Genomic DNA, 13,781 nt, shown 5'->3' with positions numbered 1-13,781 from the left:
TTCAGGGAGAGGCGGGATACACCCCGGACAGGTCGCCAGTCTGTGGCAGGGCTAACACATAGAGACAGACAACCATTCACACTCACATTCCCACCTATGGGCAATTTAGAATGACCAGTTAGCCTAATCCCACTAATAGTCTTTGGTCTATGGGAGGAAGTCAGAGTACTCAGAGAGTTCCCACACAAACTTCACACTGAAAGACCCTGGCCTGATGGCGAGTTGAACTCAGGACCTTCTTAGTAATGTGAGCAGTGGTCTTTTTGTGAGCTTTTTAAACTTTTTGAATGATATATATATTTTTTAATTTAGCTTCTCTTCATTGATTTTCTGAAAGAGAATGGAGGTTTTCTGGAACAACTTCAATGACGCCCAAAGTGCATAGAGAAGAACAAGGGTCTGAAGCTCCAGCAACACTTATAGTATAAAGAACAGCTTTATTATTTGACCAAGGCTGTTTCGGCCTGTGGCCTTCATCATGGTCATCCATCCATCAGGTCGTTGTCTTCATTGGTTGACTGTACATTTTAGAATTTACTTTAAAGTTTTAGTTTTTCCTTTTAGGGTCCTTGTTAGGTTTATATTGTTGATTGTCATTTATGCTTAGAAATATTTAACCATATATGCTTAGAGGTGTATAATCGATTGTGTAGTGATAGGATGTGTGATCCTTAATAGTCTGCAAAGGCTTTGTGTGCATTCCAGAGTGTTCTGGCATTCACACCCACATCCTGGGAGCATGGGAGAGGTCGTACCTTCTCTTATTGTTTTATGGTAGGATAAACGTATATGTCAGTTTTAGTCTAAGTGCCTTTTGTTTAGATGAACTGCTGGACTTCCAGACCAGCAGGTTTAGGGAAGTCTTTATGGGGTCACACACTGACCCCCCCCCCACACACACACACACTTACACAACGCACAGGCAAGGTACTCTTTGTGTGTATGTATACATCGTATGCTAATGCAGCTATGCATATTCATGTAACCTCAATAAAAGAGCAGTGTTACGGGGGAGCAGATGAGAGCAACTGGGGTCAAGCGAAGGGACGGCGTTTGTTCACTTCTCTCCCGTGCATGAGAAACATAAAGAACTTTGCCTACTCGTGTCTTGCTTTGCTGTGTAATTAAATTGTCCTTAACGTTCCAGCGAATAGGTTTATGCTACAAACCTATCAGTCCTACATGGTCAAACTCCCTCGGTATGTCTGTCACCGTGAGGAACCTCATTGAGCTTACAGGTCATCAGGTCAAAAGTCGCCGTTGGCTTCACTGTCAAAGTTGAGAAATTGTCTTTGTGCTGTAGAGACTCCACTGACTCTTTTACAAGCTTGTAATTAATTTGATGTTTTATGTTATGAATCTACTTGTGTTTTTCTTGTATTTTTGTGAAGCACTTTGCAGTTTTTATCAGTGAAAAGTTCTGTTTAAATCAGTGTTACATACTTTAACTTATTTTCTGATTCCAGTACATGTGATGCAGAACATCAGCACTTTGTCTGGAGACAATTCAAACCTCCTCGTTCACTGTAGAGCTTCATTTCTGCACCAGCATCTCTGTGTCTACCCTGCTGCTGTTTGCAGGTATGACTCACATTACTGAGGTGTGCTGACCTCTAATGAGATTCCGCTCCAGGCATTTTTGCCCTCTGATGATGAGAGCAACAGCTGCAGGGACCAGTCTAGATTCTGGAGGACTGTATGTGCATGTTAATGTAAGAAATTAAAACTAACCCTCATAACTAAAGGTCAGACCTTGTCATTGAAACAAAAAGACTCTGACATAGTCTTAATGCATAATTCTATGTTTATTAGAAAGATTTCCAACAGAAATCTTGTATTTTTTTGTACAGAGGAACTGCTCAAGTTTAAAAGTACAACAAAATGCAGCTGAAGCCAGAGGAGTAAAGAAAGCTTACAGGAGTGTTTTACAGCCACTCTCACAGCCAGGTTCCACCTTCAAACCATCATCCACGAGCCCATCAGTGTTTTTTTTACCTGTGAAGTGGGGAAAGCAGCCATCTTGGATCAAAGTCAGCTGGTGGTAATATGGGACCCGAGAAAGCAGCTCAACCATACAAATACACACTCAGAATATGTGCAGCCAAAAAAGCAAACAGATCAGATACAACAAAGAGACTCTGTACATAGACATTTCTAATGTGTTAATCTATAAAATATAAATAAATATACATGTCAGTCTTTTTCTTCTAGATGATTGCAGTGCTCTTTTAAAAGGTCAAAGACCTCGAAGACAATAAAAATAAATCTGTAGCTCTATCTTCATATTTTCATTATTTACTGTTCTTTATTCAGTTATTTTCAGAAAATCTAGAGATTTTTATCATTTTCAATAAGAGCTTATTTTCCGCTCCGTTTTGATTAATAATCTATTTTTTTTAAGATTGACTTTTTTCAGCAAATAAATCCACAGTAAAGCTTTCTTGTACATGCAGTGGGATGCATCGTGCATTGTTTAACTGATGCCATTTGCACAATATGACTCATTCGCAACCTTTTAAAATTTGCATACATGTATGAGGAAGAAGCAGAGCGGGAAAAAGAAAGAGAGGAAGGTCAAATATCTGCACCAAATCTCCAGCCTCACTTCTCTGCCACTATTTTCCTCTCCTCTCATCCTGCTCCGTTTCTTCTTCGTCTCCTGGCGTTATTCTCTGCAGGGACGCCTCAGTTCCACAGTTTGAGGAAGCTGTCCCAGGATCCTGTGCAGACGCCCATACCGTCATCAGGGACGCCGGTGCAGCTCACCCTGTTGTCATGACCGGAGAGCACGCCTGGTGTTGTACAACAAGATAAAAGACATGAAAGAGTGCAGAAGGAGTGAAGGAAAAGTAAGAGGTCATGGTTGTAAGCAATGGAGATGAGTGAATAAAAGTAATTATGACAGAGAAATTAAAAGGAGAGTAAAGAAAAGGAAAAAAGATGCTCAGAAGGCACAAGATGAGTCAATGAAAAACAAAAAGAGTGGAAAGTACAAACAGAGGAGAAAGTGTGGAACAAAAATAAGACATCACAAGAACAAAGTATATGAGGAAAGCAAAGAAGAGCAAATGGCCAAAAAAATCAGGGAGGGGAAAAAATCATATGAAAGTGACGAAAGAAAAAGAAGAAATTCAAGGAGAGGACATGGAAAAGAAAAGAGTGGGAAGCAGACAAGAAAAGAGGGGAAGTAAAGGAAAAAGATGAGCGAGTGAAGCACATAAAGGAAGGAGAATTAAAGACGAGAAGAAAGAACATTGGGGAAAAAAAGGGAATAACATGAAGTGACTGTAGAAAGTAGAGTGGAGTGTAAGCAAACAGCAAAATGGAACAACATGTCAGAACAACACCAAAAATAGAAAAATAGAAAAAGAATGGCAGAGAAGAAAGGGAACAAGGAGAAAGAGCAAAGGGAAAATGGTGGAAATGATTAATTAAAGGAAAGGAAAAGAAAAAAGAGGGGAAAACAGCATCGGGAAGAGAGGAAGCAAGGGAAGGAAAAAAAATGACGGCAAGGAAAGAGAGTAAATGAAAAAATTTAGGAGACGAATTGGAAACAGCAAAGGAAATAAATGTATTTTCTTTTTTAAGAAATAAAATATTCATTTTTGAAAAAAAATTAATGAACTGTTCCGTTGGAAGCAAAGAGATCATAAAAATAGTGCATCAGCACCATCTACAGGTGACATGTGGAAGAGCACCAACGTTAATGAAAACGTCACTCCCTATGCTCCCTTTTAAAAGTCTATAAATTAAGATATCCATCCATCCACAAGATATACATATTTAAATTTAAGTAATTTTGAATAAACTGTGCTCACCGACTTTCTCTCCCTTCAGTGAGTCCCAGATGTGGCAGTTGAAGTCATCGTAACCTGCAAAGATAAGGCGGCCTGAGCTGGAGAGAGCCAGAGATGTGACCCCGGCGTTCAGGCTGGCGTCCTGGTAGCTAATCACCTCCTGGTCGGCGCGCAGGTCGTACATCTTGCATTGGCAGTCATCGGCGCCTGTGATGATGGCATTACCACTTTGGAAGAACTACAAGTGGGACGAGAAGAAGCATTTGAGTTTTAAACCAAGAGGAAATAGTTTTGCTAAGGCAGCCTTCAGACCACAACTGTCCCCCTATAGACTAGAAATAGTGTGATTTGTGTGTGTGTGTCGTGAGTTTCTGGGATATCCTCACAGCAATGGCGTTAATGTCGCTGGTGTGTCCGGAGAAAGTCTGCTTGCAGGTGCCTTCCCTCAGATCCCACAGCTTGGCCAGAGAGTCACAGGCTCCAGAGATGAAGGTGTTCATGTCGGGGGAGAGAGCCAGCGACATGCAGTCCCCAATGTGGTTGGTGAAGTTGACCTTCAGCTTGCCGGTCTCCAGGTCCCACAGACAGCTGAAGATGAGAGGAAGAAGACAGAGACACAAATCAGAGGTTTTTAGACCAGACGGCGTTCTGATTAACTGTCTCAGGTCTTTTTAGCTTACCTCAAATCTAATTTCTTGATGACAGCTCTAAGTTCGTTTGTATCTTTGTTAATATGAATGAACAAATAACATTAATTTATTTGTTAATTCATATTTTCAAGCAATGATCTGAGATTAATGTTATCTCCATCTTAACTGTTTAGAGACATCTGCCTGATAAAATACACAGCATGCACACAGGTAGCTACGGTGGCCGAGCCCTGTAGGACACCGTGTGCACATGTCCATTTTTCTCTGAACCATACAACATGTTCTAGTCAATAAACACACTGCGAGAGTTTCATGGGATCATAATGAAGTGACAACTACAGTCGTTTTCTTATAGACTTTTATAAAATATGACTTATTTTTAATTTAATTTAACTTAATTTAATTTATATAGCACCAAATCACAACAGTCACCTCGAGGTGCTTTGTAGCGTAAGGCAAAGACCCTACAATAATGCAGAGAAAGCCCCAACAATTAGACGACACCCTATGTACAAACACTTGGCAACAGTGGGAAGGAAAAACAGGACAAAACCAGGCTACGTGAGGGCCAGCAATTTGCAGCGACTGGCTCCGCCCCCCACTGGTCATTAGAAAGAGTGCAGGTTTAAGGCACTTCCCCTTTACATTTTAGAAATATTGCCTATAGTATGTGGTAATATGAAGACACCATAGAGCACATGATTGGTGAACAAGTGTCATGGTTTTTTTTAATACCTTCAGGCTAATGGGAGAATGCACAGCCTTGATACTGATTTAAAAGCTGCTCTTTTTCCCTTGTTCACTACTTTAGGTGGGTTGATAGAAATGACTGACATCAAACACTAAGAAACACAAACTTTAAACTCACCAGGTGGTGTCACCGGAGGCTGTCAAGATCTCACTATCGCTAAGGAAACGGCAGCAAGACAGGTAACCTGGGCGAGAGAGAGTTTTGCGAGCGTCTCAGGTTGGCTGTGCATGCATTCATTGGTTTTGATGCTGTGAAGTAAGTTGAAGGCATTTAAAGGAAGCTCCCTCCTCACCTGTGTGTGCGTCCAGCTCTCTGAGGGTTTTGGGGCTGGCCGCCTTGATGTTGTAAACTGTGCAGATGTTGTCCAGACCACCGCTGGCCACCAGGTTACCAGAAGGGGCGAAGGCGACACTCATCACCCAAGCAGACTTCAGTGGAACAGCAACCAACTGGGAAGAGGGAATTCAGTTTAAACAACCAGGAGGTTGCAGCTCTGCGGTTTAACAAGCATGGACAGCGTTTGAAGGCTGGGGAGACGATGTTCCTGTTGGCTGTCTGTGCTTCCACTCAGGTCTAAAGGCCTGCGAGGAACCACTGCAACAGCAACAACAAGCTTATCGTGACACTATTAATCTTTGTTTACTGCTTTAGAAATAGGTTCACTGAGTCACCGCAGGAAAGCAGATGAACAGTCAAAGTAGAGTCAAAACACACAAAATGCTAAATGTAAATGAAGAGATTTTCACAAATGTTTGTGAAGATTCATCACAACAGACCAGTTGTTTCTGGACTCCTGTAAAGCACTGACCCTCAAACAGGGGTGCTTTGAAGGGTGCTCAGAAATGAATTTAAACTGTGAAGCTTGCTCATCCATTGGCTAATTAGCTCACTGCTGAAATCTGCTCACTGGGTAATCTAATTATGTTGGGATGTACTAAATAAATACTGAGCTCCAAGCTCAGATTGAACATTTTCTCCTTGTTCTTCTCTTCTTTTGTTTTTAACACTTGTTCTCAGTTTCTGTTATTATCCATTTGTGTTAGTCATTGTTGATATATCTAAAAGAACATGAACTAAAAAGTACTAACTTACTAAATGAAATTAGCAGTTGATGACTGATTGTTTCATTGAGTAAATATGCAGTTTTTGTCTTATTTTGCAGGTTGTGTGTGGTTCGTTTTACTTGGTCTATTATATATTGCACTCCACAAATAACATGCCTGCACATTCAGATTAATTATGACATATCCCATGCAGTCCTACCTTGTTCCCTGTGAAACAGTCCCAGACGAGCAGCTTTCCATCCTGTGATGCACTGACCATCTGCCTGTGAGAGAAAGGAAGTGTCACTGTGTTTGAAGAGCACTTCAATCTTCATTAAATTAAAGATTTAAAAAACATCTCAGTGAGATAATGTCTCACTAATGATGAATATTTCTGTGGCTGTTAGAAAAGAGATGTCGTGTAGCAGTAACTATTGTGCCTTTTAAATTCACATGGATTGACTGTATGCTGGAGTTTATCTCGTTTCTGCATCTAAAGTTTGTTCACATGCGAAATAGTTTGGCTGTTATCACAACTAATGTTTGCATCCTGCAAATTCTGATGTCAAAGTCACAAACATATTAAAAACACACACACATTAATATGGATAAAAATCAGCAGTTTATAATCTTCAAGACACACATTCATTTTCATTACAGCACATACAAATAAATCAGGTAATTTCAGTATTTCTTTAATATTACAAGTGTTTTCTTCAAACTGTCAAACAGGCGATGTTATATTTACATATTACGTTTTTTAAGCATTAAATAGAGGTTTTTAAAAAGTAAAGGGATGAAACGAGTATTCATATACAACCTATTGTTGAATTTGATTACAGAGCTGCTCTTTTCTTACACAAACGTGCCACCCTTTCATCCTCACCTGGAGTCAGCTGACCAGTGCATGGCATAGATTTTAGCCAGGTGACCCTTGAGTGTCTTCCTGAGCTTCAGCTGGACCCGACCCACTGAGTCCACCCCTGATGCTGCTGCAGACATGCTGCCGTCATTCACAGCTTTGCGGGCCGCCTATTGGTCACACAGAGAATTACAGGTTTGGAAAAAGAAAAACTGTGTAGTCGGTGTTTTTCCTCACTCCTTTCCTCTGTGATGGCATCACAGCAATTCTAGCATTAGGAAAAAGGAAGGAGGTCCACTAAGTCCTCCACTAAGGCGAATTAACCTCCACAAATTATAAAGGAAAAACTAAGAGTAAGTAAGATCTGCAATCAAAAGAAACCTCTTCACAAGGGTAATATAAGCACCATGGGTCCATCCTCTATAATTATTAGTTTTTACCTGTCTAGTGAAACATGTTTAAATAAATATGATTATTAAGGCCATCCTGAACATTTTCCTGTTGTTTTGAACTTACAGTGACTCAGACAGACAGATATGTATGTATATACACATGTGTCTATGTGTTAACAGACCTCTCTGCATTGAATCATATCTGTTATTAACCTCTGTCTCTCTTCCACAGCATGTCTTTATCCTGTCTTCCTTCTCTCATCCCAATCAGTCGTAGCAGATGGCCCCGCCCCTCCCTGAGCTGAGTTTCTTCCTGTTAAAAGGAAGTTTTTCCTTCCCACTGTTGCCAAAGTGCTGCTCATAGGGGGTCAAATGGTTGTTGGGTTTTTCTCTGTATCTACTGTACAATATAAAGCGCCTCGAGGCGACTGCTGTTGTGATTTGGCGCTATATAAATAAAACTGAATTGAATTGAATATCAAAAGACCTCCAATGGACCTCCAATGGAGCTCTAACACCTCTGCGGTCTTAAAGAAGGCCCAACAGCGTCTCCACTTTCTGAGAATCCTCAGAAAAATGGACCTGAAGAAGGAGCTGCTGACCGTCTTCTACCGCTGCTCCATTGAAAGTGTGCTGACATATTGCATCGGTGTGTGGTTCTCCAGCTGCACCACAGCACACAGAAAGGCACTCCAGAGGGTCATCAACATGGCCCAAAAAATCATTGGACATCCTCTTCCCTCCCTGAAGGACCTGTACAGCACTCGCTGTCTCAAGAGGGCACGCAGCATCCTACGGGACTGCACACACCCAGGACACCGGGTGTTTAAGCTGCTGCCGTCTGGCAGGAGGTTCAGGCTGCTGAGGTCCCGAACAAATAGACTCAAGGACAGCTTTTACAACAGGGCAATAGCCCTGATCAATGTAAATAGCTGACCTGACTGGATACCTCCCTGGACTTTTTAGGGGGAGTTTACAATGTTTAAAACGATAACAATAATATTTATATTTATAACAAGGTGCAATAATAATTAATGTGCAATAATAACAGTGTGCAATACACATACACTTATTCTTCTTTTTTATACTAAGTTAATATACTGTGTTGTGTTGTTTGTTACGTTGTGATGTGTCATATCGTGTCGTGTTGTGTTATATGTAGTGCCGACGTAGGACAGTTTTTCCAATTTCATTGTACTACTGTACTATGTATGACTGTGCAATGACAATAAAGAGTTATCTTATCTTATCTTATCTTATCTTAAAAGATTACATGCATATCTGTCACGTGACGGATGGAGAAAGACTGATTACTTGAGGTTAGTGTTAAATAAATACAATAACATTAATATACACGCTAGATAATATGAAAAATATGGTGTCACGGGGGTGAAATCAGGATTGTTTTTATGGTGTTGAAGATAAAAACACCTGGAACTTCCTCCCACAAGAAACGCTCACCTCAATCTGTGCACGGAGGCCATCACACTCCTTTTTCAGTGCATCCATTTCAGCCTTCTCAGCTGCCATGGCGAGAGTTGTTTGTTGATGTTACTGATGAAAAACCAAGCGACACTGAGAGGAATAGGAAATGGGGAAAAACACAAAAAAAAATATAATTATTTACTTGGAAAATATTCTGAAGTCCACGTGTGGACTAGACATATTTGCACAGACAGCAATGTTTGGATGTTTGTTGCAGCTCATTGTGAAAGATGTTAATGCTGTTAGTGGAATGACTCCCAGCCAAACGTATCCTCACGTTTGACCCTGCTGTGAAATAAAGTAGGTACCACTCAGTGACCCTGATTCCTGAACTGGAACGCTTCGATTCTTGTTGCACCACCAAGTCTACAGAAACAATTAGACACTCAGGTGTCAGCTGTCCCTGAACAAAGAGAGGAAGGGAACCGTTTAGAAGTATTAAAGAAGACGGCACAGAATCAACAATGGGTAAAAGAGGACAAGAGGAATGAAGGATAGATGTGTAGGACTTAGGAAAGAAGGAAGCAATTACATTACTCTAAAGGTCTAAAGGGCACTTAGTACATTTATTTTTGCGTGATTTAGAGGATAAAATACACGTCTTTAGTTTTTACTGACTCCTTTTATTCTTTATGGTTTTAAAGAGTTGGATCAGTGTTGAATCTTCCTTGTAAGGAATTTATGGTTGCCTTAACTTCAGTGTCCATTTTGACCTCACCAACACCCTTCCAGTGTAAAACTTTAAACCCTCAGGTTACATCATGTTACATCACCAACATCAAGGTCAAACAGCTAAAAGTTAACGGTCAGAAGCTGAAAAAACAAACAACAATAAAAGAAAAGCTGTTATTTCCAATCAGTGTCATCGTTTTTCTTGGTTTGTTCTTTTACTTTGAAACTTAGTGTTTACAATAAGTGTTCGGCTAATACTCTGTAACAGGATGCTGATGACTGACTAACTGAACACCGATTAACTGTGTGCACGTTTCTGCACATCATCAAACTATCGAGCTAAAAGCCTGAACCCCCATGAGTGAGGTAAAAATTACTGCTAATGCAAAACACAGAGATTCCAGTGAGGAATATTAAAACTTCCAGAGTTGTGCTACAGTTTTAACCTTGCCTGACTTGTTAGTCACAAACCATAAGTAGAGCTTGCACAGTAGTCACACAGGAACATGCAGGAGCTTTTACAGAAGACGGAGACATGATTAAGAATAAACGTCCACTGATTAGTACAAGTGATCGGTTGCATCAGTCTATGTGCAGGTAGCAGCTGCACATAGACTATGGAAGGTCGAGGATATGGTGGGGGCAGAGGTGAGGGGAGTTTGGGATGGGTTTCTACAGGACTTTAAATCCCTGCAGGAGAGCTTAAGAGAAGCTTTAGCGGTCAAATCTCCTGTCATCTGATTGCTGACTGCTCTTTACCCTGAGATCAGAGTGAGAGGGAGGGACTGCGGCGTGGACAATAGAAGAAATGGAGCTTCTGTTAGAGTCAAGACCAAAAACTGCTCCTCCTCTACTGTCCTGTTTATTCATTTGAGGTGCACTTATTGTTCAACATGTGAATGAAACACATGCGGCCATTTTCCAGAGCTTAAAGCCAGTGAAAATCTGAAACCTTATTACACCACTCTCCACCACTATAAGGACAACTTAACACCACAACCTCCTGTCAGTGTGTTATTCTTGCACGCACACTTTAATGTGCAGACTGGAGGAGTCATGAGTTGACTCATTACACTCATGGACTGAGCCATCTGATTAGCAGACCACCTGCTACCACCAAAGATTTCCACAAACAAAGTGAGCTGGATGAGGTTTAGCTCTTTGTGACCGACCAGGCTGCAGCTTACTGCTGCTCCACCTCAAGCTCCAATCCTCTTTGGCAGAGTTGCTACAATCCAAAGATCACCTTCAGAGGGTTTAAGGATGCAGTGACAAGTTATTCTGTTGTTTGAAAGAAATTGATGACTTAACTCAAGTTGCATTGGTCAAATATCCTGAATTTGATCAAATCATGTGTTAGAAAATACAGAAATTCCCCAAAGTTGCTGATCACTTTTTGCTTTGGTAGCACAGCACTGCAAAAGTTCACTTCCTGTTCTTCCAAATAATAAAAAGCAGAACTCCACTTTTTTTCTTCAAACGGTGACAAAGAAAGATGATGAGTCCCCACAGCTGACTCAAAGCAGCTCCAACTGTTCCCCAGCAGCATTCCTTAACTTTAAACTGTCACAAAGAAGCACCAGAAATGCTGAAACTCACCTTTTCTCTTTTTCTGCACCTGTGCAGATCCCGATCGCAGACACCTGTGTTCCCCCTTTGAGCCGTTTCAGCTTCCACAGCTCTACAGGGTGCACAACCTGCTCGCTGGCTCCTCTGATGCTCTCCCACCGGCTGACTGCTAGTGGCTGTACTAGTGAAAAAGTCTGAGCCTTCCTCCACGGTGACGAACAGATGAGGATTGGAGGGGATGAAGGAGATAAGTGATGAAGGGATAAGGCTCAATGATGGAAATAGGGAAGGAGAGAGAGAGGAAAAAGGAAAGGGAGCGTGGCGAGAGGAGGTAGGTAAAGCAATTGAAGGGAGAAAATCAGGTTATGAGGTCAAAAGATGAGAAGAGGTGAAGAAATCCAAGAACAAGACAAGAAGAGGAAGGGAACAGATGTCATAGCACAAGAGTAAACTAAAGGAAAGAAAGACAAACACAGAGATTTGTCTAAAGCAGGAAGATGGGAACTCTTCAGAGCACAAAGTTGGTTCCACGAACAGAGCAGTGGTTTCTTCTTGTGTTTAATTTATCCTATTAAAGGTTCAACAAAATATAAGGCAACGCCAGTTAAAAATGTTCATTTTAATTTCCACAGCTGTTTGTTCTTTTTTAACCCATCCACAAAGTAGTTTTATTCATTGGTGCATTGGTACGTATGCTTTGAATGCCCTGTGGTTGCAGAGAGGTGACATTGGTGCCTTGATTCCTGACATTGCACTGCATGTTTTTGGATGCGGGCGCAGGAATGGAGAGATGGACTGAGGCGGAGGTTTACAGGAGGGGTGAATTGGTTTGTCGGAGCTAATGAGCTGAGCCCAGTTAATCAGGGTCTAATAGGATATCCGGGGACGGGCAATCTCATTAGGGAATTAGAGCAGGTCAGGCTGAACGCGCGTCACACCTGACACACAGCAAAGGCACGGACGGAAAGTGGATCAAGAGTCAAAGGTTTTGTCTCAAAATTTAAAACTTTGATGCTGCATTTTTATTTCAAGACTGGAAGAGATTCAAGTTCCTTATAAAGATTCAATTCTTCAAATCAAGCAGTCTTTCTCCTTTACTATATGGGAAAAAATAAAATAAAATCAGCAGTAGACAGACGTGCAGGAGAGCAGGACATTAGATCTGTTTGGATGCAGACACTGAGAGAGAACATGGGAGAGGTTTTGGGTCGTGTCCTGCAGAGCAGGTACTCGTCTTCCACGTGAGCTGATCTTGGCTCCGCCCTCTTAGCATCTTTTAATTAGACTTGCAGCTTCAGGGCAAAGTTCCATGATTTTTATCCAAGAAAACTGGGGATAGAAAACTTCCTTTAGATCAGTCCCCTCATTCAATCCAGAAGAAGGTCAGAGGTCAGAGTGAGCACACGGGCTGTGCCCACGTTGGGATGCTAACATAGTCAACTAGTGCATCACCTGTAAACTGTATGAATGCAGTGCACAGATGCAGACAGCTGTGACACTGACACATGCAAATATAAAACAAGAACTAATCTCTTACTTCTTGTCCAGTTACAGCACAACGAGCCACATTATTTGTCAGATAATTAAAAACCCTCCAACAGCACTGATGCCACAAATGAGTGATTTGCTCTGCAAACAGCCAGGGTTAAAACTATCCTCAACAATTAAAATGTATAACTTTGTCTACAGACACCAAAACGTTTTGTTTATTTCTGCTACGGGGAGGCGTTGTATTCTGTAGTTTGTTTTTATGGTTTGTCTTGACTTGAAATAAGCCACTAAACTACTTATTTACCACATATGTTTTATTATCACGGGGCTTGATGTTCTGCAAATGAGTACTTCAATTATTCACTTTCCAAACTGACTTTTCCCTTGAAGTGATTTCATGTGAAATATTTTAAGCTTACGCCTGTTTTTATAAAACATTTAACAAGCATGTGTGTTGACAGACGGTCATTTGCACAGCAAACAGTGACTGAAGTTTGATCCTGTCATGACACTTTTAAGCTCAGCTGTTTCTTACTGACAGCGTTCCAGTGTCTGCTGAACATGTTTAAACACTTGGAAACTGTTTACAACTCTGCTCAGCAAATGTAGTCCAGTTACTTCACTCCAAGTTGCAACTCACATCCTATTGGTTAAATATCCAGGTAATCCATCCTCTATGGTCATAGGTGCGTGCTGAAATCAACAATGACGTTCGACGGCCTCCTCTAATGAGGACTTCTAGCTTAAGCTTCACCTCGGGCGGTGTCCTGTTTTAAGCAGTTGATGCAACAGGTTTAGGATCTGGTCTGATGATGTCACACAGCAACATCAGTGTTATGCAGCAGTGCTTGTTTTTTCTTAACAAGTCAAACAAAGTTTTAATGGCCTTTGTGAACCAACTATCAACACTAGGTGTCCTTAAGAAAGACAGGAAAGCCTTTCAGGAACAATATAATCAAGTATATTATATGCAATATGAAGAATACACTCGGCACTTAAGAAAATGTTTTTGTAAACTTTTTCAGATCTCTTTTAAATCCATTTAGACATGACGCCTGAGACAAATCTA

The 13,781-nt window shown here is 41.1% G+C and overlaps 1 protein-coding gene across 1 annotated transcript; it reads right to left on the bottom strand.

Moving 5' to 3' along the window:
* Positions 1-1,797: 1,797 nt before the first annotated feature.
* gnb3b (guanine nucleotide binding protein (G protein), beta polypeptide 3b) lies at positions 1,798-9,025 on the bottom strand. Its single transcript, XM_085445369.1, has 8 exons — positions 8,957-9,025; positions 7,128-7,273; positions 6,462-6,525; positions 5,491-5,647; positions 5,316-5,382; positions 4,184-4,385; positions 3,819-4,035; positions 1,798-2,792 (listed from the first exon to the last, which is right to left on the bottom strand). The coding sequence occupies exons 1-8, from the start codon at positions 9,023-9,025 to the stop codon at positions 2,686-2,688; spliced, it is 1,029 nt and encodes a 342-aa protein (XP_085301495.1). The 3' UTR covers positions 1,798-2,685.
* Positions 9,026-13,781: the final 4,756 nt, after the last annotated feature.

This window comes from Copadichromis virginalis, linkage group LG22 (genome assembly GCF_057382275.1).
Source record: "Copadichromis virginalis isolate Kocher_CV1m ecotype Utaka linkage group LG22, C_Virginalis_male_GT1.1, whole genome shotgun sequence".
Taxonomy (NCBI): domain Eukaryota; kingdom Metazoa; phylum Chordata; class Actinopteri; order Cichliformes; family Cichlidae; genus Copadichromis; species Copadichromis virginalis.
This window is presented reverse-complemented; position numbering and strand designations above follow the sequence as displayed.